This window comes from Penicillium macrosclerotiorum (genome assembly GCF_028827735.1).
Source record: "Penicillium macrosclerotiorum strain IBT 26536 chromosome Unknown utg000010l_segment0_segment0, whole genome shotgun sequence".
Taxonomy (NCBI): domain Eukaryota; kingdom Fungi; phylum Ascomycota; class Eurotiomycetes; order Eurotiales; family Aspergillaceae; genus Penicillium; species Penicillium macrosclerotiorum.
In genome coordinates, this window is record NW_026643089.1 from 2,026,455 (window position 1) to 2,051,110 (window position 24,656).

Genomic DNA, 24,656 nt, shown 5'->3' on the forward strand with positions numbered 1-24,656 from the left:
AGGATCAACTTACCTGACGGGTGAACTGGCGACCTGGCATGGCGATGTATTCGTCGAATGAGCTGTCCAGCGCGGCAAAGTTGAACCCACGGGTTGTATCCGCAGGCTCGAAGCGTTGTCCAACTTCTTGGCGAAAATCGACACCCCCGCGTGGTTGTGGCCGGTATGGCGGGCATGAGAGCAGCCAGCTCGGGTAACTACCACAGAGGGCCTGGAGCACGGGGTCGATCTCGAGGGACAGCGTGAGATTGCTATTGGCAGCTGGCTTTTGGATGAGCATGACGAATGTGAACTCGCGGGGCAAACCAGACCGCTGCAAATGATTTTCCTCAAGGGACCAGACAACCTCGCCGGCTTCAATATCAAACCCACGACCGCGGGGGCTCTTCAAGGAGCGGGCCGAGCCCTGGATGCGCATCATTTCGTACCGCCGGTACTGGCTGTTGAGGCTCCCAGATGGGGCTAATTTGGCACTAACCGGAGTCTCAGAGATGCCCAGGGATCCCGCTAGGCTGAATGCCCATTCCATGGTCTCCGGAGAGACATGGCCATAAATAAGGTGCGGGGCATGCATAAGGAAGCGTGGGGCATTTTGAGGATACCCAACGAGGTCTTTTGGGGATGATTGAGCCTTCTGGTTGCCATGAACAGATACTCTGATGGTAGCAGCTTTGAAACGATGCGAGAGCGTATTTGGAGTGTGAAAGACGAAGCTGATCGCTAGGAAATCGACACACTCAGCGTCTCTGTCAGACACCGCGTTGCTAGAGTAGTAGCCATGCTGTAGACGTGCAACATGGGCAGTAATATATGCATTGCTTGGTAATTGGCGCTCGTATATACAGGCACGGTTGACCAGAAGACGAGGATTAGACATGTTGGGATCTTGAACCTTGACCTTTTTCTGTGGACCGTTATCCTCTGCTGGTGCAGGTTGAGGTGGCTGAAGTGGCTGAGATGAAGGGTCTGTTTGAGAGTCATTTTGGGGTCTCTGAAGCAGAGCGCTTCCCATCTTGTGCTGGAAATGTTTGTCGAACAACAGCACCGCTGTCCCCTGGTAGATTTCGTAGCTGGCTCTCCATTTGGTCTTTTGGATGCTGGATCGGCTTGCGCTTTACAGCCGCATAAGAGTCGTAGAGCTTGAATATAATATAAAGAAAGTTGATTTTTCTTTTGCCTCTGCAAAAAAAATACTATGACTTTTGCCTGGCTATCGGAATGATGTCGGCTATCAGGCGGAATGTCATGTGTCTGGCATTGTCAGGTGAGTAGGTGAGGGTGGATGGCCAGAGTGACGCATTTTCATCTTGGCAGACTTCATCATATTTGAAACTGTCTTAATAACCAGAAGGACATGAAAGTCTTGACAAATTTGCGAAGGCGTGATGGTTTGTTTGGTGGGGATGCACTGGTGTGGAAGTATCCTTGGGATGTATTGATCGGTGGATACTAGAGACGGCCGGAGGAATATTTAGTCCGATGTCCATCATTGAAATCGACCGCGGCCGCGGCTTGAATTTCGCCATCACAGATCAGTCTGTCTGGGGCATGCTCCTTTTTGTATGAAATTCCCCGGAAGACGATCCTCAAGCTTGCAGCTAGTCGGTAAGCTTCATTTTGCTCCCCCTTTACCCCCCATACCTTAGGAATCATCAGCTCACGTGCCCTATCAGCTTTTCACCTGTACTATATTGCGTTCGGTCTTTATCTCAGCAACAAAAGGAACAAAGTGTCTTCGCTGGTTTCACTGGATTAGCTTACCTTCTTTCGCAGCACCTGGCCTGAGGCATCACCTGTTGCTCATTGTGCAGACAACGCACCACATTGATCCAGCACTCTCCTACCACAGCATTGCAGAGCATGTGTTAGTCGCTATCTCTAAATTTGCCTGTACCACTCTTTGTGCAACTGTTCTATCTTTTCCTTTTGTTCTTGTTTATCATAATGCTTCCATTACGTGCAGCCCGTGTATTGCCACTGTCCCAAGCATACCGGGGATTCCGGCCGCTTCAAGGCAGTCCCTGTCTTGCATCTCGGCCACATGCATGCCGGGCACCCCAGTTAAGAGCTGGATTAAACCCCCGTTGGATTCAGACATGCAACTCAGCCCGGCTTGCAGTCCAGTATGTTGTCTTTGATGCGATTTTACTTTTTCTCTAGTCTGACTCCGGACGTACCAGGAATTCAAAAGCACGTACAGGCTTTTCGATTGTCTCCACCTCTGGTCTTGTGCACAAAAGACGGTCTACATCAAAACCACCTAACGATCTGAAGAATGAAACAGCTGACCTGTAGGTTTCCTTTCCTGTTCCTTTGGTTTTCTATGCTCGGGGTGTATACTACCTGGCATTCGACTAACAAGCGACAGCCCGAAAACCGCCACGAAGCGAATTCTCTCCAAGATTCCTATCCCGCAAAGCCATGAGAACATCTACACTGTTCCCAATATTCTCACCTTTTCCCGGCTAGTGGCAGCCCCTGTAGTGGGATACTTACTGGTCCATGACTACCATGCAGCGGCCCTCTCGCTGTTTGCCTATGCAGGCGTTACAGATTTGGTCGACGGCTATATTGCCCGACGGTACAATCTGCAGACAGTGGTGGGCACTATCATCGATCCAATGGCTGACAAGCTGCTCATGACGATCGGAGTGGCCTGCTTGGCGGTTAACGGATCTCTTCCTGGTATGTGGCAGTGGATCGACCCTCATTCTCTTGTCTATGTCTCCATCCCTCTTTCTAACAGTGCATCCTAGTTTGGCTAGCGGTGATTATTCTTGGGCGTGATGTAGGTCTGGCCATCTCCGCTATCTACTACCGATGGATTTCACTGCCGCCGCCCAAGACTATGGCGCGGTATTGGGACTTCTCGCTCCCGTCGGCAGAGGTCAAGCCGACGGAAATCTCCAAGATCAATACGGCACTGCAATTGGTGTTGGTCGGAAGTGCGATCGCTTTGCCTGTAGTGCCTGAGGCAATAATCAGTGCGTGGCATTTGAGTGAGGCCATGACTGGATTCCAGTAAGTGATACCCCTAGTTTTTGTTCATTTATTTTATGCTATTTTCCCCCTATAAAACCTGCATTGTTTTGTTGTTGGGTATTTGATGGGCGGGGCCGTCCTTGTAGACCAGTCGGTCTGTCTTTCTACCACATACGACCACAGGGTGTGGAGAACAGGGCTTCCCGTCCGCTCAGCCGTACTTAAGCCACACGCCGGCAGGTTAGTAGTTGGGTGGGTGACCACCAGCGAATCCCTGCTGTTGTATGTTTTTTATTTTCTTCTGTTTTATTTTTAATTTTGCTCTCGCCCCGAAATTTTGTTTTCTATGCCTGCATAGTTTACTAACTACAGAATCGTCCTGCAGGTATCTAGTAGCAGGGACTACGATCTGGTCCGGCCTAAGTTATGTCTTCTCCAAGAATGCAGTGAAGATTCTGACCAAAGAGGAGGTGCAGAAGCGAATTGCACAGGCTGGAGCTAAGCGTCCCCCTCAATGACTTCAAAAACCATCGCCGCTAATCCGGCACTTGGTTTGAATAGGTGGCTGAGTTTCTATATAAGCGCATTCACTAAATTGGCCCTACTCTAAAGTTCTGGCTCTTTTGAAAAGATTAGCCTCAGACTCATTGAGGGAGTTCCGCGCTAGTCCCTAGATGTACATAATACCAGGCGACAGTGTTCCCTTCAACCTTATACGTAATACTTCTTGATATTTTCATGCTCCATAATCCCGCAAATCAGTCACCCAGCGAGAACTTCAGCATAGAGGACGCCGGGAAAGCGTTGGGACGACATGATAGATTAAGTGTAATATCAGATGATGGCACAGGGTTATCTGGAGTTGAGAACACCAGCCTCATTTAACCTGGTGACCTTGAATGTTCTACTCGTACATGGGGACCAGCGGGATTTCCCGATGATTCATTTAGGGCAGGCAAAGGCTGTTCAAGTCTTGCTAGCCACTGCTCCGTGACCCTCTCTCCATCCGAAGGGCGTCAGCGACGATTCCATTCGGCCTCTTTCACTGGCACCATTTACTTCTACAATATGCAATGAATGCAATCGGTATACTATGACAAAGGGGACGGGAAGATCCTTGATGTCTTTCCATTTTCAAAAAGATAACTTCCTAGTCGCCAAAACCATCCATCCCGATTCCAAAATCTTGCCAGCATCTGCATTACGCTATATTGAAATGGAGTGAGTCCCTCATAAAACTCAACAGATTTTCGTCACGACAAATAACCTGATTTCATAGAATAAAGGACACTGAAGATTCACTCTTGTAATCAGCCTCGTACACGCTGCTACCTCCGATGACTTTCCTTCAACACAGCTTTAACAAAACACTGACTGGTGAATGGCTTCGGACCTTGCAAAAAATATAAGGAATCCAAATGTAACAGCACAGAAGTGTCATCCCTAGTCAAAGTGATTCTGTGGCTACTGTTGAGCCATTTTCGAAAAACGAAATATCCAGTCTCTTCACACCGGTACACATTCCAAGATAGAATGGTACAAAGTGGAGTAGGTATAAATATTCAGTGCCTTAAGACCTGCCTTGTCCAAGAGGGATTGCCATTGTGCAGTTGTACGCTCTTGAGATGCAAGTGTGGACATCATAACAAGGTCAACTTGGGTCGCATGCCAATGAACACCAGAGTTAGGCAACACCATTTCATCAATAAGGATCACAGAGTCTGATTCCAGAGCTGAGATAGTGTTTTTCAAAATTTCGAGGGCATCTTCATCGGCCCAATCGTGTAAAATCTTTCGGAAATAGTAGATTCGCGCGCCTATTGTCTCATTAGATTATATTCACACCAATAATAATCCAACACACCGTCACCCAGAAGAGTGAAGGTCGATGATCACCTTTTAAAACTTGAGGTTGGAAAAAGTCAAAAACCATAGGCTTTACTCCGTCGCATGGTATGGCATTTGCAAGAACTATTTCCGAATCCTGGAGAATTATGTCATTTTTGATATGAGGTAGTCGATGTTTCAACTCCACACTTTGATGACCGATGTTTCCTCCAACGTCCACAAACAAGGCTTGATCTGGTTTCAAGTTCTCGGACCGTTTCTCAATTGGATATACCTCAAACCATTGACTTATTCCACGTTGATCGGCCTCCATGAACTTGCTAAAGTGGAAGATTCGGTCAGGCTGTGTCTGTGCCCAAACAAATGCCGGCAGATCCGTGTTGAATGCTTGTTGTAAAGGTGTGTTGACTGGACTTGTAATGTCCTGGTATTTATTTTTTGCTAAAAAGTCTGGTAGGGCGAAAATTGCAGGAGCAACGGTATTGACACTACAAAGAGATAAAGTTAGAAGCCGGACGGGGATTATCGACCCTTGTCGTTGGGAGATAGAAAGTGATAACTCAAAATTAAAAATGTGTAGGAGACATGAGCTTACTTGTGGTATACAGCACTACCAATACCTTCATCGCTCAGATAATTGGTAACATTATTGCCAAAGAACGTGTTGACATCAATCTCCTTAATCGTCCCAACTGAGGCAAGATATCGAAGAATACGGGCTATTATCTCCAAGGTTAGGAAAATGAACTTGAGATTTCGCCATAAATCCAACTTGAGAAATAACATGATCGTTGATGGAAACTCACCTAGTAGTGTTGGTGCGGCATTTGTCTTCGCAGCCAAGTCTTTTACGGTCAGTGGATGATCGCTTTCGGCAAGGATATCGAAAATTTTTAAGTCCAGTCCAATTCGAACGAGAGGTGGCTGCAGATGCTATACCAAAATCAGACACGCTTCAGTATAAAAGGCTAGACGAACCAGATAGGATATTCTCTGCATCGTATCCTGCGGCGTCTCAAGATATAAGGCTAGATCGCGAAGATCATTTAGGATCTTCTTCCTAGTAGCCTCGTCCGCATCCTGAGCCAACTTTTTGACCTGACTAATGACGCTATCCATTTTTGATTATTGTGACCGACTCCGATTATGAAAAGCAAAGTGAAAATGCTTGAAACCTATTTTGAGTGGCAGACATGCACTATTTGTATTTCGTAAGCACTATGAAAATCGGAATAGTCGGGGGGTTTTTTGTCCAAGAATCTATTTGTTTAAATTTGTTTCATCCAATAAAGAACGCCAGTTACATATGAGAAGTGGGCAATATAGTCGTGGCCAATCGAGAGAAGATGAGCTATTTCCTATTCTGATTATGTGTGGCACGTCAGACCTATGCAAAATAATATAAGTGAACAGTTCAACCGATAAATTCAGCCCATAAGCTTAGATAAACTTCAGCACATAAGCCAAGAATAATAATAATAGGCTAGGGTTCCCTGGGCGCCCTTGACCTTCCAGAGGATATCCTAGAATGACAATGTGAAGACGTACGCCGTGATTTTGGCTGAAAGTAAGAGGAGTAAATTATCGTAAACCGCTCGGCTGTAGTTGCAGTACCCTGGATGAAATATTAGTTCATACAGCCGGGAATGGAAAGGTGCAGGTGTTCACTTGCATGATTTCCGTGCGGGGCACAAATTTTCCACTAAAATCACCGTATTCGCGCAGTTAGGATTGGTATTGAGAGGTATGGACGCACATTTGAGGAGCATGGAGCTAGTAATGACAAATACGGTAAGCTTAAGTAGAACAAAATACGTCTCTAGGGTTTATTCTATGGCAGACAGACTTTTGGTCATCCTTCTCGAGGAACCGGTCATAGCGCACGATTTCTGAAATCCGAACCTCCAGTACGTATTATTATTTTCGGCTACATGGCAATGTTTCTCCGGCACCTTTCATTGGTTGCCCAAATCCAGCCCCTCGCAAGGCTCGCAAGGCTACGAAGTGGAGATACGCGTCTAGACCCCCTTACCCATCGATGACAGATCAAATACTTAGTCTCACCACCTCCTCACCTCCCTCCCCATCTCGACATTAATCTATCACACATCACGATGGAGGGCGGTTTCCCAATGAGGAAACAGAATCTTTCTGAGCGAAAGGGTGTAGTAGTTGTATTTCTCTCTATCGCAGATGTGAAGCTATATCTGTAAAGACAGGGTACCATGAGAAATATCCTCTAATCAGAAGGAAACTTATCGTAGGCTATTTCCCCACTGCATCAACTGATTTTTTGACTCTTCTCGTGTTCGACTTTATTGTCATGTTGAACTGAATCTACAAATTCAAATAAATTCATATATATTGTGTATCTATAATTTGTCCCAATTACCTACAAGCTTCTAACTTCTTGTTCACGTAAACTATTCAACGCAATTTGTCTCTGCATTTGCGGCCCCTAACTGCGGAAACGTATGCAAATTCCTAGTGAACAGCTAATTACCAAGGTGGGAGAAGCTCTCATGTGGAGCAGTTTAGGAACAAAAGTCACACATTGACCCAGCAGCTTTCCTAAGTTAGGAAGTTAGTGCGAATGTTCCACGCGCATATGTATATATATATATAAAACAAGCCTCAATGCTGTTGATGTTATCATATTCTAATTTCGATAATTATCATAAACCATCAGTACGAATTATGGTCGAGTCCGTTGCCATCGAGAAAGTCGTACTAGCAGGCGTGGGTCAATAATAAAAGCTACGTATAAATCAACTCAGCTGACATAATAAACAGAAAGGTAGACTTGGGTCTGTTGTGCTCGGAGAACTGCTAAAAGCTGGATTCCACGTGAAAGTTATCACTCGGTCTACAGCGTCGCTTAAAGTTCTACCAGACGGGGTAGCAGTATCCGAAGTAGACTACAATTCTCTCGAGTCCCTTCAACATGCTATACAGGGTTACGACGCAGTTGTCTCCACCGTGTCCGGAACAGCAGTACCTATTCAGAAGCCTTTGATCGATGCATGCATCGCAACTGGTATCAAGCATTTCATCCCGGCAGACTACGCGGTGAGCATTAAATCAGAGAACGGACCGAAGTTGCGATCCCTGCCGCCTTATGTGACTGTCAACGAGATTAAAGAATATCTCGACGAAAGATCCGACAAGCTGCCGTGGACTATAGTTTCACCTGGTGGATTCCTGGAGTACATCTTTGATATACCGTTCGTTGTTGATTTCAAGAATCGAAAGATGGATATGATCAATGACGGAGAAATTGCCATGAGTACCTCGTCCTTTCTTACTACGGCGAAAGCTATTGCGCGAGTCTTCAAAGAGCCGAAGCGGGTGGTTGGTCGTTGTGTGCAGGTTCACGATACAATCATTACCCAAAAGAAGATTTTTAATCTTATCATGAATTGTGAGCCACATCCTGAAGCGTGGACTGTTGTCCAGCAGGAAAGTGTTCATAGGATGACGGAAGGTGCGAAGAGGGTGAAAGCGGGGGATTTCAGTATGGAAGCGATTAGCTTTCTTATGGCGGGTGCGTATTTTGATTCTAAATATCAGCTTCACTATGTGGAGAATGATAATGAATGGCTTGGGATTGAGATGTCGTCTCAAGACACGCTGGAGGAATTGGTGAAAAGGAAGACAATTGATGGTATCAGTGGTATTGCTAGTGAGCAGATTGTTGATCATGCATGAAAATCGAGAACTATGTCAGCAGTGAATTATTTTGTCGCTTGTTGAATGCCACAGTAGGAAAATGTGATCATTGATTTACTTGTAGTTCAAAGGATATAGAATTCCATAATATGAAGCCATAAGGGCACCCAAAAGATTATCGAACTACGATCATTTGATTCATTGTCATCATAACGTTCCAAAAAGCAGAATCTCATCAATTACATTATTCCCTTCATCGAGACTACTGAAGCCCTTGACACCAGACTAAGTCTTGTTCAGGTTATTAATCCCATGCCTCCTCATGCTCTGATGAGATTGGCCCGTAGCCCCGTCCCTAGCCCCATTATGCCCAACCATATTGGTACATCAGCAGTAGTGCCTGGGAAATATTAGCACGCCATCTCACACTGTCTCGATTATATTGGTCCATCGTCTCCATCGGGTTATAGGCCCAGAATGAATCCTCCATGGAAGTTCCCACCCAAACAGGAAACCCTTTCCCATATAATATTGTCGCACGCGGGGTAAGCTCAAGGCGAGCAAGTATAAGTCTCCGTAGTCATCAGAAAGACGATTCAAGAATAATGTCAATACCAAAGGCCAAAAGAAATCGATCGGAAATTACATGCAGATCTATCCTCCCCCTTTGGGTATTCATTCAAAATGCCCAAACGCCAAGAGCAGATCCCAGCCGCGGCTCAAAAACCATCTGCCCTCATCCTCCCCACGTCATATATGGTTGACACGCCTCCCGAGTCCTTTCCGGACCCCCACCACGGCGAAATTTCCTGGCATACCCTCTTTTCAGCACCCAAAACCAACACCTCTGATCTTAGCGTGGGGATTGCCATCTGTCCCCCACACACGGGACATCTTGGTGCCCATCGACACAAACAAGCTGAAATATATCATATTCTTGAGGGTGAAGGTGAGATCACGATCGATGGGGTAAGCAGTCGAGTTAGTTCCGGGAGCACGGTGTTTATCCCAGGAGATGCCGAACATGGGATTGTGAATCGAGGAGAAGAAAGACTACGGTGGCTCTATGTTTTTGCGGAAGGGTCCTTCGAGGATGTAGTTTATCGATTTTCAGGTGACTGGGATCAAGCAAATGTTGGTGTGAGTGATGGGAATGTACGGGAGAAGGCGAAGCTGTGAGGGGATGCAGACTGTTACTTGCATATATAGATAGGAAGATACATGGCTCTGCTTTGTTATCAAAATATAGTAGTGACAAACCTTGGCGGTAATATGAATCTCTCGTTTACCCTCATAATTGGGGGAAATGGGAGTGACGCGAGTCAAGGGGTGTGACTGAGATGAACGTCGAGCTTCATGAACTTGGAAACCGACTGTCTGAGCTTTCCGATGATTACTCCCGGCTACTCTCAACAAACTAATTACCTGATTCAGTAAAGCAACTAAGCTATCGGGCAGAGCAGTGTTCGATAGCCAAAACGAATTTGGATGGATCAAAACAATCAGTCAGTTAATAGATTAGCACCAGATTTGGTCTGGTAGACAAGCGTCGCATACGAACTGTCAATTTATAAGAAATTTTCTGTTCCTAAACCATCATGTCAAATGGTCAAAGTCTAGTGATGATGATGGTGATGCCGTGCACCCAGGCTTTTAAGCTGATGTGTGTCGAAAGACTTTACCCTGCGGGTAGCCCTCCAATGCTCGCCGTGATTTGAGGGTCAAGAGTCTGGTTCACTTATCCGCAGTCATCTGACCCGCCAGCGGATGATCAAACAGTACAAACAGATCATGGTACTCGTGACCCATGAATAGGTAAAGTTTCTGGGGAAAAGACAGGAGTTAACCAGGGTTGCGAAACGGTCAAGGGTCTGGACCGGAGAGAGACCCCTGCTAAGATAACTCTGACGTCGACATGAGACATTCTGCGAGATTCTCTTTCTACAATAAATGCATACAGTAAACTATTCTCTTGTCCTTTGAACACGGCTTGTATGTCCCAAATTTAGGTCTTGCTTCAACGCGTCACATAGATAAACGTATATGATATGTTCCAGTAATTAGATATCTTGCTACGGCCCGAAGAGTATTAATTCATACGAACTCTAAGTACTTTATCGTGTGGTGATAGCGAGGTAAGAACAGCCCTTGTCCATGGTATGCTAACGCTCTACCCAGAGAGGTTGGCCCAAGAGCGGGGCGGAGTTGATGCAGATGTCTAGTAGGCAAGACTATAATATCGTCAGCAGTCTCGGCCACTTTTTTTTCGTAACAGGGACCGTTATTCTTGATATTGCCTCATCACCCGCAGATCTCTTTAAATGCTTCAACGAATTATTGTCGCTGGGAACAGGGACTTAAGTTCTAGACTTAGCTTTGAACTCAATTTACATTACGATAAAACACCTTTTCCTTACGTCAAACTCGCAATTAATTTCACCAAAATGGGCTGTAAAAATGTTACTGCTTCTGCATATCCGTAGTCGAGGAAAAACTGAATGCAAACTATCTCAAAACAAAGACCACTTTTTGGTCGTTCAAAATTCCTGTTTCTGTTCGGCCCAGCTCAAGCCTGATAGCCATGAGACACGGTGCTTAGAAAACAATTCCTGGCTCGGTTTTGACTGTTCAAGTCCATCAGGATCGTCTAGTGTCCCCGCAAGAATAATAATACTCCCCGGGAAAGACTCGTGTGTCTTGTAGACAGTACCTCCGCATTCGCCACAGAAATTGATAGTCAATTTCTTGCCGCTTTCATGAAGTTGAGTAAATTGTTTGGCGAAGCCAGAAATGACATGGACCTTGTCTTCTGGAAATAGTAGATTGACAGAGTTAGTACCGCCACTGATCTTGCGGCAGGACAAGCAGTAGCAAGTTGCCTGTGTGTATACTGAGATCAGTGATTAGTCTGTAACTAGGGATGTTGACTTTTCTTGCCTTCACTACAGGCTCCCCTTGATATTCATATTGAAGCTTCTGGCATAGACAGGACCCCTTAGGCATTTTGACGTGGTTTTCCTGTATTTGAAAAGGTGTATGGGTGTAGAAATGTTATGATTGATATGCGTGATGTGAAACTTCGATATCAAATACAACGAAAAGCATTCCGGCGAACTGGGCCTCATATTTAATTTTCATCCTTACCCCGTGACCTTCTAGTGATGAGTGGTGATGCAAGCGGCATTTGTAGTTCAATCCCTTCGGTCGGACGATGCCAATTCGTCAGCCGTCATTACGTGAAATAAATAAGAGATAAAGTTAATGGTTAAATATAGTCGACTAAGAACTAAGTTGTTAGTTAACTAACTTAGGTGGCGGGCTGCTGACGTTACCACTCGATGCCACGTCCAACCTTCATTGGCCATCGATAATGGAAATGCGAGCCGAGAGATCAGTCTTCTGCAGTCTGGTGACAGCTATATTCCCGAGCCTCTGGAAGTTTTGAGACCCCCTAGAATCCTCCTTTAAATGTTGACTCGATTATCACTCTATTATACATCGGCTTTACACCGACAATTGATAATATATCCTCATGGACAAATGATGGACGAATGAAGACATTCGTATTTCCGCACCCCTAACTCTTCAAAGTTCCGTTGTTCATCCACCGTCTCCATCAATCAATGGACGGATCACAACCTCAACTAAATAGATCCCGGCTCGCAATTGAGGCCTGGATCCTTGGAAGCGGAACTGCATCTTTGGCATCGGCGGTATATCTAGTACAACATGCCAATTTACCGCCAGAAAATGTTCATATCTTGGATTCACACATCTCTTTCGGTGCAGTTTTACACCATAACGGTGACTCCGTACATGGATATGACCAATTTGCGGGATGTTTACCTGTTCCGGTCGGGTCGCCTTTGAAGGAGCTGCTTGCGACTATTCCATCAGAAAAATCGCCTGGTCATACGGTGCTGGACGAAATCAAAAAAGAAGAAGCCAGTCATACACCTACTGGCCGCCATCAAGGAACTAGGTTTCTAATCCAAAGGTCTAATAGGCGAGATTATATATCTCTAAAAAGCCTGGGCTTGAGCATCAAGAATCGGGTTAAATTAGCCCTATTGGTGCTAAGAAGCGAGAAACGACTGGGGAGAAAAAGAATTAAAGATGTTATGCCCAATAGTTTCTTTCAAAGCATATTCTGGGCTACTTGGACAGCTCAGTAAGCAAATCCCCGATTATTTTACTTCACCCTGGCCTTACGCTACTAGATTCGGTTTCCAGCCATGGCACAGTGCTACTGAATTCAGACGAGCTCTGTGTCAATATCTCCAAGAAACCCACTTTCTGAGTATCCTAACCTGCTTAGATATCACGGGGAACTACCAATTTGAGTCGATATTTTTACCCTTGTACCTCCATCTTCGGAATCTAGGCGTGGATTTTCATTTTGATACAAAAGTGACGAATATTGATACCACTATACAAGACGGTCGGCGAAAGGTTTCAAAACTGAGTCTCCTCGAAAATGGATTTCAAATTACGAAGAAAATAGGTACAGACGATTTTGTCATAATGATGCTAGGATCCACTGTCTCGGGCTCATCAATTGGTACAAATGATTCTCCTCCCATCTCTAAGTCAATCGAGCCTAACGAAGAGTATGATGAGAATTGGGCGCTCTGGTTGGAACTTGAGACTAATGATCACCCATTTGGCAATCCCTACAACTTTTGCACCCGGGAAAATGAATCGACTTTAGCTTGTTTTACAACTACCACGGCGGACCCATGCCTTTGGGAGTTCCTAGTTTCGATAGCGACCCATGCAGAAGCTGGAACCTTCATCATATTATCAGAAAGCCACTGGGGGCTAAGGCTTTGTATACCTACGCAGCCAGTCTTCAGTCAACAGCCAAAAGACATCCACGTGATCTGGGGCTTGATGCTATCCCCACAACGCAATGGCAACTATGTGCAAAAACAGATGAAACATTGCTCCGGTGCCGAAATCACTAAAGAGGTACTCGGGCATCTGAAATATTCTTCGCCGATCCACCAAACTCTGACCATTCCTCGTATTATGCCACGAATGAGCTCTATGTTACTGGTCCGCTCCGCAACCGACCGTCCAGGGGTGATACCTCCGCAAACTTCGAACTTGGGCTTTGTTGGCCAATTCGTGGAAATACCGCGGTACAGCTGCGTGGACATAAGTTATGGCATCCGTACTGCGCAGATCGCAACGTCTCAACTGACGGGCATCTCTTTGCCCGATGATGAAGATGAAGATAGGGGCTCCACACTGGTGAATTTATTCAGGATACTGTTTTGGAAATGACTTTCCTTTTATCTAGCCCTTAACTGTCTAATATCATCACACTGTGGTGTTCTAAATTTTATTGATAGGCACGGATGATTGCATGCTTGCTTTGCGAATTTTCGTCCAGTTCATGATAGTAGCTTGTCAGAAGTAGCCCATCTTTATTCTAATATTATGCCGGTTTGTTCTTATGCACTCGCTTTGATTTAGGTTCTGAACACATCTAGGTGCATTCATGAGGGTTGGAGGATCTATGTCTCCTCCCAAGACCAACGAATAGAAGGGGTCAATATGCGCCTTCTTCCAAAAGATGCCGAAGCAGTGACACCGAACTGCTAGTATACAACGTTGAAAAGACCGATGAATATTAGAGCTATCTTTTATTTCATTTATAGCTGCTCATACTGGTTCTAGGACTGCCTGATATGTAGGCTGAAGGCTTTTAGCCGCAGATTGCTCAAAGATTAGACTGGGGCTTGGCTATAGAACTTCAGCGCGATTAATAGTAAGTTCCAACCCCACGGGAATTCCTTCCCCTTGGAGTCAGTCCGATACTTCAGAGGCTTGACGCTTTGAGGTTAGTATTGTGAAAAAGGAAAAGAAAGCTGTGGCACAGGCTATGCCTTACACGGCGGCAGGCGCCTCCATCTGAATCCCAGAATGCGCCTCCATCTGAATCACTCAAGTATCGAAATCTTAGCTTTGCTCGGGGAACATGAAATATGCAAATACTGGAAGGTGGCTCATATCGGTTAAATCCGTATCTCTGATCCACTCGGTCATAACCCCAGTTAGAGGGCTCATCCAGTCAAGCTACGAAGGTCTACGATTGCTTCGATTTTCATGAAGTACATGCTCAGGTTGAGGATAGTAGAAACACTCTTTCATGGTCAAAAAAGGACAGTCAATCAATCGGGGAATAATAGCAGAGCCGAAGAGAGCCTGTGAATATTCAAAAAGGGACCATCTCCCACACATCAAGATCAATGGTCTTGTCGTATATCTGTTTGGCCGTGTGTAGGGTCTCGGCAGCCTCTGGGGTGCTTACCCGCACTCGTCAATGATAAAGGCGGTACCAGTTGCCTATTTTGAAATATAATTATTCTAAGAAAGAGACAAGTAGGCATCCAACTAACCATTTACTTGTAGATTTCACACTCCCCTTATTCCCGATTATTCGGTAAGATACTCGGCAGGCAACTTGCAAGAGCTTATCTCAGCACAAAAAGTTCGTCAAGGCCGCGGTGCTTTGACCGTAGCGAAAATATGGTGATAAGTAGTGTTGCACTGGGAGTTGGGAGATACCAATAGGCTCGAGCACTTCGATCAGAATTCATAAAGGAACAGCCTATCCGAGATAAGACAGGCGGTGAGCTGGCTGTCTAATAACCTCCCCTTCTTTATAATAGCCTGCAAAGCAGTACCCAACAAAAGCTTGCCCATGTTGTACCGCAATCGAATATCTGACGGGAAACATGAGTCCAAGTAAACATCGCTGGGTGCAGAACGAGTTCAATAGACGACTAGCATGGGCTAGTAGATCGTACTAATTCGTAAGATCTACTAGGTTTTTTGCTAAGATTCGCTTTGATTCCTTCGTATACTGCTTCGTGGGCCCTAATTGAAGATTTTTAGGAAGCCGTTGAATAAAGCGATACGCCCACATCTTGCTAATCGGCGGCTTTCCGACGCGTTGATATGCACGATTCGCCCACGATTCTGGTATTCTAGGAATGATAGGCATATAGCAATCGTTCATATATTGAATCCAGTTAGTCAGAGCTTCTTCCTGATAGGCTTCGAGAGCGTGTTTAGCATTACATATAGCTGTTCTAGGCCTCGTTTTCTTTTTGATCCGATCCGAAAGCGTTGTCCTAGATACGCCAAATTCGCGTGCTAATGCGCGATATTCGGCTTCTTAACGCGTGATGTAGCTAAGCAGGCCTCGGAAATACGTGATTCATTGAATTTAGGCATATTTAGATGGTGGTGTTGGATAGGAAGGCAAAAAACAGGGTGGTAGGAAAAGTGACGGTTCATACGTGGCGCACCTACAACCCGGAAGGGTTGGGGGGCGGTGAAAGGCACTAATAGTATGCACAGTACGTACTTTATGAGGCCCTATGACAAGAGAAGATACTCGCCGCTGCAGTAGACACGTTTAATACAGCCACATCTCTTGGCTACATCTGACACGTAATGTCGTAGAAATGGAAGACATGAGTAGTTAATAGCAAGGCTTAAAAAGAAAAGAAAAGGACTTGAAGTACATATTATCCAGACTTTAGGGCTTTGCAGAACGTCTAGCTTTCCTCCCGAGCGATTTCAGCCATTCCTTGCCACGACTTTGAGTCCGGCTATCATCAACGACGCTCTGCCGATGGAATTTGACAACGTCGGCCATAAACCCTCGCACTTCCTGAATCATATTGAGGGTCTCCTCCCATTTCTGTTTCCCTTCGAAAAGAGCAGCGGAGAAGTATTCAGTCGGCCTGTAGAAAGTAGGCCCTTGGTCCTTTCGACGGGGCGGCTCTAAACAGTGATCCAGAGCTCGGTGAATCTTGTCAAACATCTTTCGTGTCTCGGACCTTTGATGGCGATTGCCGAGTTTCTTATCCATCTCCCATACACGCCGGTCCCACATGATACATATCTCACCACTTGGGATAGGAAGACCGAATTTTTTTACAAGAAAGTCAGTCAGAAGGCCCATTTCCCAGCGAAAGCGAATCGTGGCTGCGAATTCAGGAGCATCCTCCTCATATCCGTCCCCCTCGTAGTAAGCGCGCATCCTGCCCCCAAGAGAGGGCATATATCCCGCGGTCCAATCGCCAGGGGAAGTCATGAGAAAGAGTCGGGCCATCGTCTTGATGCGCCCATGCGCCATGCTAGATGTCATCTCATCGACAACGGTATTAACACCACCGGTCTTGACGGGACCACTCTGGAGAAAATATGGATTGTTCGGGTCAACATTTCGGTGTTCTCGCGTTTCGGCAGGGCCATTATAGGCATATGGGGTCAGGGTGTTCCAACGGGTTTCGAAATTGGTAAGCGGAATGCCTGTCCTTCCGACCCACGAGTACTCCCATGCATCATCTTTTGCAGAAAAGCTAAAGCTTTGGTGATCCCACAGGCGAGTTACTCGCTGCTCACATATCTCCCACACTGAGCGACAGAATTCGTTGTATGTCATTGTTTGCAGTTCGTTCGGACTCGTTGGTTGAAGTAATGACGTTGCCCCTAGTGAGCCCGCAAGTTGAAATTGGTCTTCATCATCCAGAAAAGGGCTTGTTGCACTCGACAAGCTTTCCATGAGCGTGGTTGCAAATACAGACCCACACGAACGGCCAATACTAAGGGACTGGTCCCAGGCATTGGACTGGCCAGAGCTATCATCCAAATGAGAAGCAGCGGCCATGGCAGGAAAGTTGAAATCAGGGTTTACCGCCCAACCCCCAGAATAACAGGCAGTAGTCACGAGAGTAACGTTGGCACCAAATTCAAGTACTCCCTTCAATTGTACCATAGACAGACCCTTGTTGATGTTTCCACTATCGAGAAGAAGGTGAAAGTTAGGCAGGCCATGGCAGAAAACTAGCAGAAGCAAGGGTGCATCTTTTTCCTTTGCCATTTCAGAGCCCCTCTTGGCTTCCGCGAGGAACCGGTCTATCATCTGGTTTGTTGGGACGATAGTCACAGGCGTTAGCTCCTCCTTCTCTAGGAGCTCATAGCTAAGGCACTCCCTCCTGGTCTCGTACGGGTTTCCATGTAGAAAGGGCCCGTATTCGGCGACGAGTTTGTGAGGGTCGGCTGCAGTCAGCCACGTCTGTTTAGCCCCTAGGCCCTTCAGCAGAAAGTTAAACGCATAAAAGTCGGAGATGAACCACCCGTCATCACGAGGATTAGCCGTTTTGATGTTGGGATGCGTTGCGGCGACAATTATCGTGTTAGGGTAGATAACGGGCACTGTGGTGGAGAAAAACAGTGATGGTAGCGACGCTGGGTTTTTGCCATGACCTCCCACGACGAGAGGCTTTTGAGACGAAGTCATCTCCGTTCTGCGTGCTTTCTGAGACGAGAGCAACAGGTGGTGTTTTGGGCCGAAGAAAATAAAAAGCGCGCTGCGTTATGTCGGAACGTGGGGAAAAGTGAGCCGAACCTCGAAGAGGACGGATGAGAGACAGGGGAAGCGAGCCGAACCTCGAAGAGGACGGTGCGAGCGGTGGCGAGAAAAGAAACTAGAGCCTCGCAGGGGAGATAGATGGGAGGAGTATCTTTAGGCCTAGGTGTGAAGAGCATGCAAATAAAGAAAAGGTAGGGAACAGAAGGGAAGGAGCTAACTGTATTCAACTACCCGATTAGGCAAAGTGGATAGAGAGATGTCAAAAGCGATCGACCTTTACTTCATATGGACCAATCAACTTAAACTATTCCCGCATCCTTATCCAATGTTATAGGATCAGCCTAGGCCACCTGATTCTAAACGTAGACCAAAAAGACCACTATATCCGTATTAGAGAATAACTACTTGTACAGGGTAGAAAGCCTGTCGACTAGGTAGGAAGATAGACGTTAAGTAAGGAAGGCAAATCACTGCCTCTTGCTATCATGGATCTCTCCATGATCCTCAATTTATGTACAAGCTTCAACACTTCCCTATATGACCAAAGCAAAGACGATGGATCACATTACAATATACGGTCTGATGTGGCCCACATGTAACAGAGGTAAGCAAAGGGTACAGGAAAGGGGGGGTTCACGAATCCCTAATGGAAGGGCACCGAACCCTCAGGGTCTTGTAGGTTATGCATCCGTGTTGGGGAGAAGTGGGGCTGTCATTACGAAGCCTGACCGATAAGGTGTCGAACTGACACCTGAGGCGTGAAGTTGGGAATAGCCTCATGTTGCAATATCATATGACATATCGGCCATCGACTTGTTGAAAAGGGGACGCAATAGCTGAAGACGACTCTGGCAGATCCTAGAGGGCCTAATTATTAATATCAGCTGATCATGGCTCTCGTCAGAGGTATTCTCCCGGGAAATAGCTCGACAAATAGTAGTGTCGGATTTAGAAGCATCTCAGGCTCAGAATCTACATTGACGTTACCAATTACTATCACTTCCAGTAAATAAATCGCGGTCTTCAGGTTGACAGCCCCTATAATAGACTCGAGCAGAGCGTATACTACTCTCCTACCTCGTTTAATGTAAAGTTCGAAAAAAGTAGGCAGACTTAAGTGGTCCCCACTAGCAAATCAATATCTTCAAGATCTCCGTAGATGATAAGATAAGTACCGACAACCTAATAGGGCCAAGAGTGTGGATCCTTCACCGGATATCGAGCCCTAAGTCCTTTACAGTAGTAATCCGCAGTAGTGATCTATCCCGGAGAATGAGGTCCCCGATCTAAGTCAGTTTAAATGGTAATATACCCTATGCCTTCGGCCAGGCGAAGCTCTTCAAATACATTTATTTCTATAGGAGCGAATCATTTGTCCCTACACATCTTCTCTGATTTGAAACTTCACTACATCCTTTGAGAAGAGATAAAAGTAATAGCCACGGGAAATCTATTTTCCGTGATCGGCTTCGATCAGGATCAGTTCAGACTGTCAAAAAAGGAAAGATATGGCTAGGACGCGGACAGCAAGGAGGGTAGGAAGAGGGAAAGTTTAGCCGAGTGACCAAATCATCGGTTCAGGGTTGTTTAGGGCATTCGGGTGAAGAATAGAGGGCCTTCAGGGCGTTCAAGTGAAGGGCTGAAGGGGCTGAAGTTGTAGGGCGGCGGCGATGGCAGTAAACTCAACAAAACAAAAAATAGAAACAAAAAAACATACATACAACAGCAGGGATTCGCTGGTGGTCACCCAATCAACTACTTACCTGCCGGCGTGTGGCCTATGTGCGGTAGATAGTCAAGTGGCTGCTGCCCGGGTGAGAAGTGGGTGAGCGCCGCTATACGGTTGCGCGACCAGGGTGAGAGAGGGTGAGTGCGCAATAGACAGGGTGAGAAGCTGGGGGAGAGCGGGTGAGAATTCCCCTCTGTCGCGCGAGGACCGCACTGACCCTCTCAGCTAAACTGCAGTAGAACATGATTGAGTCTCCCTCATCTAGTCCCTTGGCATAAGTACTGAACTAGGGTGCTCAGCGGCAAGCCTGAGAATGCAGGCAGGATGATATAGCCTCAACAAACCAGCATACAAACCACCACACACCACAATGGAGGAAGCCTCCCCTATAGGAAGCAGAAGCAGATAGAGCAAAGAGAGTGTAAGAGTTCATATTCCTCCCTATTGGAGAACTGAGGCTATATCCTGTAAGGACTGTGTACCGGAAAGATATCCTTCAATTAGAGATCCCCCTTTGTAGGCCATTTCCCCACTACAGTACATAGCCACTTGATATACATAATACCGGAGAACAGGGTATTTCCATAATGGTAATTTTACCTTAGACTATCTATTCATGTATGCTGATTGTCCTGAAGTTTTAATGGAAACCCGCCACGGTCACAGAGACTCCTTGTAAAAGTCATCACATGTAGAGCCAACTTCGCCAATTGTCCTGAAGCTTTGTGGAAGAAGAGGAGTTCGAAGGGCGCATAGCAAGAATTCCAAGGTTTGAAAATAGAACAAGAATGCATTAGCCAGAATAGACACTAAGCTTCGGATCAATCTAGACCACTTGCCACCCTTCGGCTATCAAATCATCTAAATCCGCAGTAAGACAATTCGTTCCATCGGATAGATGGAAAAAGCCAACTACTTCGCCTGTTTCACATTGCACGATTGGAGCTCCACAAATTCCTTCTGATATCGTCGGGTTCATAGCGCCAAAAATCGCATTGACCGATATTGCCTTCCACTCTGCAAATGGGATCACTGGGTGACCTGAAGGGCGAACTGGGGCCTCAAAACGCCGACCGATCGCCATTAGGCTAATCAAACCAGAGCTCATACCGTCCGCTTCACTCCATGAGCCGGCCTCAATCGCATCGCCTGATACAAGCCTCTTGGGTGGTTCTGCTTGGAAATAACATTCATTCCTGAAATTTGTCGAGGCTGCTGGCGTCAGCTTCGCGAATGCAATATCTAATTCCGGGCGAGTATCTGAAATTGTGCCAATGATATCCTCCCCAGTTTTGGGGTGATAAACGTCGCCAGAGTGGAGAAAACCATGGTGCGCTATTGTCACAAACTCATCGCCTCGACCATTGCGGATTTTAATTCCCAATGTGGTTGCTGCGCTGGAAGATTCATAGCGGGATCCTGTAGGGCCAAGGCCACTCTCGACTCTGCAGCCTGGGCTCAGGTATGAACGCCTCAGATAGTTCGAATAATCTTGAGGCAAAGGCCCCGAGCTTGCCGTATATTGCAAAGGATCTATGTACCGGGCTCGGGTCTGTTTTTTCATTCTGGCATAGAAGGGTTCTTCGCCGTGGTGGTATAGTGTGGTACGACCTGCCACTGTCCCAGGTAAGGATCGCGGCTTATAAATGTGGCTATCACCATAAGACAGCTCAACAACAGTCCAGGTAGGTAAATATAATATTGCTCGTATGTGTGCCAGGGGGCTCAGAGCTGTAAGAAGAGCGACATTCTGCTCTTTCGTCGGGAAGGCCATCTTGGGCCAAGTAAGGGTCGGGCAAGGATCTTCAATCCGCGGGCTTGGATACGGGGCCTCTGGAATGGAATCGGTGGCATATGACCCAGGCCCAGAAAATTTCACCGGCATGCATCCGACAGTCAAAGGAATCGGCCGAGGAGGTGCTTCAGTCTCAATCCACATGTACCAACCACATTGTCCGAAGTATGCAGCGCCAAATTTCTTGCGAATCCACTGTAGTTCTAACTGATCTGGGGATCGGAACCGGCGTTTTTCTGGATCCCATAGCGTAAACGGGGCTGTATCATTGATGTGACGAGCGCCCCAGCCTTCAGGGTTTTTCCATCGACTGGGCTCAGGGTGAGCATGGGTTTTTGCTGGATCTTGACGCTGCGTATTTTGCCGAGACTGAACGATGGCAGGTGCACCAGTGAAGATGTCAGTGTAGGGAGAGCTTTGTTGAATCCGCTGGACTTGTGGCGACAGCCGAACCGGAGTTTCCATGGCTTGATAATAATCGGTAGTACTCAGGTGATGATTTAGAATATTTGAATCTTGAACATCGGATATACGGAAGTAGCCCTGGAGTAGCTGTGCTACTCCCGCTTCCCAGGTGATCGCGTAAATGTGACGTAAATCTGACATTACCCGTACCCATCATGCGGTAACAGCGCCCACCCTCCATTTTGAATCCCCCGGAGCTAACTGTGCCGATTGTCCTGATGTCTATCAGGACTTCCACATAGTCGCAGAGGGTCTTGGATGCAACTATGGAGATGATGCAGAGGCTGAGCTGGAATGTATGCGTCAGGTCTCCTGGGTTCAGATTGTGACGATTTGAATCCCACCTCAGCGCTAGAGCGCCAATTATGCATGGCAGCAATAGCTCATCAATATGCAACAGAGAATTTTCACTCAGGACAATCTCGTGAGCAGTCCCATCTTTCAAACGGGTGACTGATTTCCTGCCGGCCAGTTCCATAAGCTTCGACAGCCAGAAGTCCCATCGCTGAATGCTGAATGTGAGTAGGCCCTCACATAAAGGCCCAGGCCCGACGGATACCGCCTTCTTAGCAGTATACGATGATAAGACTTCTAATTGAAAAGCTGGTGGTATGGCACTTCAAAATTCGGCCAAGCAAGAAGGAAGGAAAATCAATACAAGTTGACCACTTGATATGATATGTATATACTGGCTAGTCTTCTTCATTACCCAAGTCTACCCGGACCCAACCCGACCCAATACCCAATTGGGTCGCAAACATAGCAAATATGCCAGGATTTTGCTACTGCATAATTTATGCGTTTTGGCGCTGTAATTTTAGGTATTTCCCTTACAACTTTTGTCACTTACTCCTCTATATCTAAATATATATTTCTACATGCTAGCCATATTGATTTTATAATTTAGCCTACTCACCACCAGAAGACCAGAATTATCTTATTATTTCTGATAATTAATATAAAACCGGGCTTTCTAATATCTATTTCATAAAGATTACTTAAAATTTCCTACAATTATATATAAAGTCATAAAGATTCTAGTAGATAAACCAGAACAGGTGTAAAAAAACAGTATTTTAACTTGATGACCTAGCAGGGTTATGCATGCCAAGACCAGTTTTTTATGCAAAATTAGGCCCCATGGGGCCCCAGTGGGTACCCAGGAAGACCCAATGGGTCGGGTTGGGTAATCGAAGTTGGACCCAATTAGGTATTGGGTCGGGTTGGGTCCGGGTAGACTTGGGTAATGAAGAAGACTATTCCTACCTCGAGATGAAATTGATAAAATTTAGATATACGGTCTTTTACGATAGTAAATTCTTTCTCGTGATAATATAGTCCTCTGGGAATGATTTTAGGAGTTGCGGAGTAGGGTCAGGCTCCTCTTTAGAAAAGTTCGCGTTAGTTGCTTCGTTACGAGAAAGTCTCTATCTATCGAGTATTAGCGATATAGATATATTCTAGAAACCCTAGGAAAAAAACTAATAATGCCTAATTTAATGCTGTGTTCTCGTAATTACGGAGTGTAGCCGGGGCTAGCTCCTTTAGATATATGGTATTTTCTTCTTGTTCCCGCTCATTCTAGTACTTATAGGTAAAACCACGTGATTCTGCACGTGCCTTCCTCTCGTTAAGCTTCCTCTATAGAGTTTCTGGTAGTATCTTCTTTCGACCGGCTGGGGGGAAATAATTTTGGAAATAGCAGACTAGATATGCGCCCTCGGGCTGGTATTTATCCAGCCAATATTGGGTGGAAAAAGGGTAAGAGACCGGGGGTAGGGTGTTCTCACCCTATTCTCACCCCGTTCTCACCTCTCTCACCTCCAGCCTCGAGAATTCTCACCCATATCACCCACACTCACCTTAACGTAAAATATGTTGCCATTTTAACGCCAAGGGCTCATTGAGAATTGACCGCGTTTAGTATGTGGCTTAAGTACGGCTGAGCGGACGGGAAGCCCTGTTCTCCACACCCTGTGGTCGTATGTACATGACAGATCCAAAAGTAGAATGAAGTAGATTGCTAGTAGATACCGCTCGATGTGAATGGGATGAGCGCCGCTTTAGCTCTACGTCATCGGGGTGAGAAGGGGTGAGTGTGTAATAGACGGGGTGAGAGAGGTGAGAGCAGGTGAGAATCACCCTGTGTTGTGTGACCCCGCATTGACCCTTTCAGCTGAACTGGAGCTGAAATATGATTGGGTCACACGCTTCACCCTGAAACAACGGATCTTATAATATCTGCACTTCGCCACTATTCAAAGGGTTATATATGTCATAAAGCAATTAGCATTCATCCTTAGCGATCAATTTTTCTAGCGAATATTGACTTAGAACAATGGGAGCTACAGTATTATTCCAAAATGTTGCTAGTCTCTTTACATACAGGGTGGATCGAAATCATATTCACCACTTGCACACAGATTCTTTCTCGAACCCTTATCCTAGAAAGAGAAAAACAAAATAATACAAACCACCTGGGCATATAGCCAAACTATACTTTTTATGGCCCATAGTATTATACATATTCCTTCTCTATACCTTATTCGGACTGTAGTGGTCAATTTCATCACGTCCTAACTCGACATGGTCGAAATTACGTAATTTTTTGCAAGTTCGTATCAAATTCTAAAATTTGGTATTTCAAACAAAATTGCGGTACTCTTAACAACTTCTGTATGCTCTTCAAGATATTATTGGACTTTAGCAAACCCCTGCTCAAGAACCAGCTTCCAGGCTCTACCGCCCGTTTGATTATTACAGTGCCTGAA

At 45.9% G+C, this 24,656-nt stretch overlaps 9 protein-coding genes across 9 annotated transcripts; 4 read left to right on the top strand and 5 right to left on the bottom strand.

Annotated features, from left to right (window-relative positions):
• Positions 1–4: 4 nt before the first annotated feature.
• On the bottom strand, positions 5–1,012 carry N7462_010360 (uncharacterized protein; the record flags this gene model as incomplete). The annotated part of the gene is made up of 1 exon (XM_057082074.1): positions 5–1,012. One exon carries the CDS (start codon positions 1,010–1,012, stop codon positions 5–7), a length of 1,008 nt encoding a protein of 335 aa, XP_056929114.1.
• Positions 1,013–2,045: 1,033 nt separating this feature from the next.
• Positions 2,046–3,500, top strand: N7462_010361 (cardiolipin synthase; the record flags this gene model as incomplete). Its single annotated transcript, XM_057082075.1, has 5 exons — positions 2,046–2,123; positions 2,161–2,291; positions 2,369–2,685; positions 2,757–3,021; positions 3,368–3,500. 5 exons carry the CDS (start codon positions 2,046–2,048, stop codon positions 3,498–3,500), a joined length of 924 nt encoding a protein of 307 aa, XP_056929115.1.
• Positions 3,501–4,730: 1,230 nt separating this feature from the next.
• N7462_010362 (uncharacterized protein) lies at positions 4,731–5,949 on the bottom strand (the record flags this gene model as incomplete). The annotated part of the gene is made up of 4 exons (XM_057082076.1): positions 4,731–4,799; positions 4,847–5,318; positions 5,426–5,763; positions 5,809–5,949. 4 exons carry the CDS (start codon positions 5,947–5,949, stop codon positions 4,731–4,733), a joined length of 1,020 nt encoding a protein of 339 aa, XP_056929116.1.
• Positions 5,950–7,527: 1,578 nt separating this feature from the next.
• Positions 7,528–8,538, top strand: N7462_010363 (uncharacterized protein; the record flags this gene model as incomplete). The annotated part of the gene is made up of 2 exons (XM_057082077.1): positions 7,528–7,569; positions 7,624–8,538. 2 exons carry the CDS (start codon positions 7,528–7,530, stop codon positions 8,536–8,538), a joined length of 957 nt encoding a protein of 318 aa, XP_056929117.1.
• Positions 8,539–9,183: 645 nt separating this feature from the next.
• N7462_010364 (Cupin 2 conserved barrel) lies at positions 9,184–9,678 on the top strand (the record flags this gene model as incomplete). Its single annotated transcript, XM_057082078.1, has 1 exon — positions 9,184–9,678. One exon carries the CDS (start codon positions 9,184–9,186, stop codon positions 9,676–9,678), a length of 495 nt encoding a protein of 164 aa, XP_056929118.1.
• A 1,358-nt stretch (positions 9,679–11,036) lies between these two features.
• N7462_010365 (GFA family protein) lies at positions 11,037–11,502 on the bottom strand (the record flags this gene model as incomplete). Its single annotated transcript, XM_057082079.1, has 2 exons — positions 11,037–11,308; positions 11,415–11,502. 2 exons carry the CDS (start codon positions 11,500–11,502, stop codon positions 11,037–11,039), a joined length of 360 nt encoding a protein of 119 aa, XP_056929119.1.
• Positions 11,503–13,023: 1,521 nt separating this feature from the next.
• N7462_010366 (uncharacterized protein) lies at positions 13,024–13,788 on the top strand (the record flags this gene model as incomplete). The annotated part of the gene is made up of 1 exon (XM_057082080.1): positions 13,024–13,788. The coding sequence occupies one exon, from the start codon at positions 13,024–13,026 to the stop codon at positions 13,786–13,788; it is 765 nt and encodes a 254-aa protein (XP_056929120.1).
• A 2,266-nt stretch (positions 13,789–16,054) lies between these two features.
• Positions 16,055–17,824, bottom strand: N7462_010367 (uncharacterized protein; the record flags this gene model as incomplete). Its single annotated transcript, XM_057082081.1, has 1 exon — positions 16,055–17,824. The coding sequence occupies one exon, from the start codon at positions 17,822–17,824 to the stop codon at positions 16,055–16,057; it is 1,770 nt and encodes a 589-aa protein (XP_056929121.1).
• Positions 17,825–20,451: 2,627 nt separating this feature from the next.
• On the bottom strand, positions 20,452–21,885 carry N7462_010368 (uncharacterized protein; the record flags this gene model as incomplete). Its single annotated transcript, XM_057082082.1, has 1 exon — positions 20,452–21,885. The coding sequence occupies one exon, from the start codon at positions 21,883–21,885 to the stop codon at positions 20,452–20,454; it is 1,434 nt and encodes a 477-aa protein (XP_056929122.1).
• Between the last annotated feature and the right edge of the window lie 2,771 nt (positions 21,886–24,656).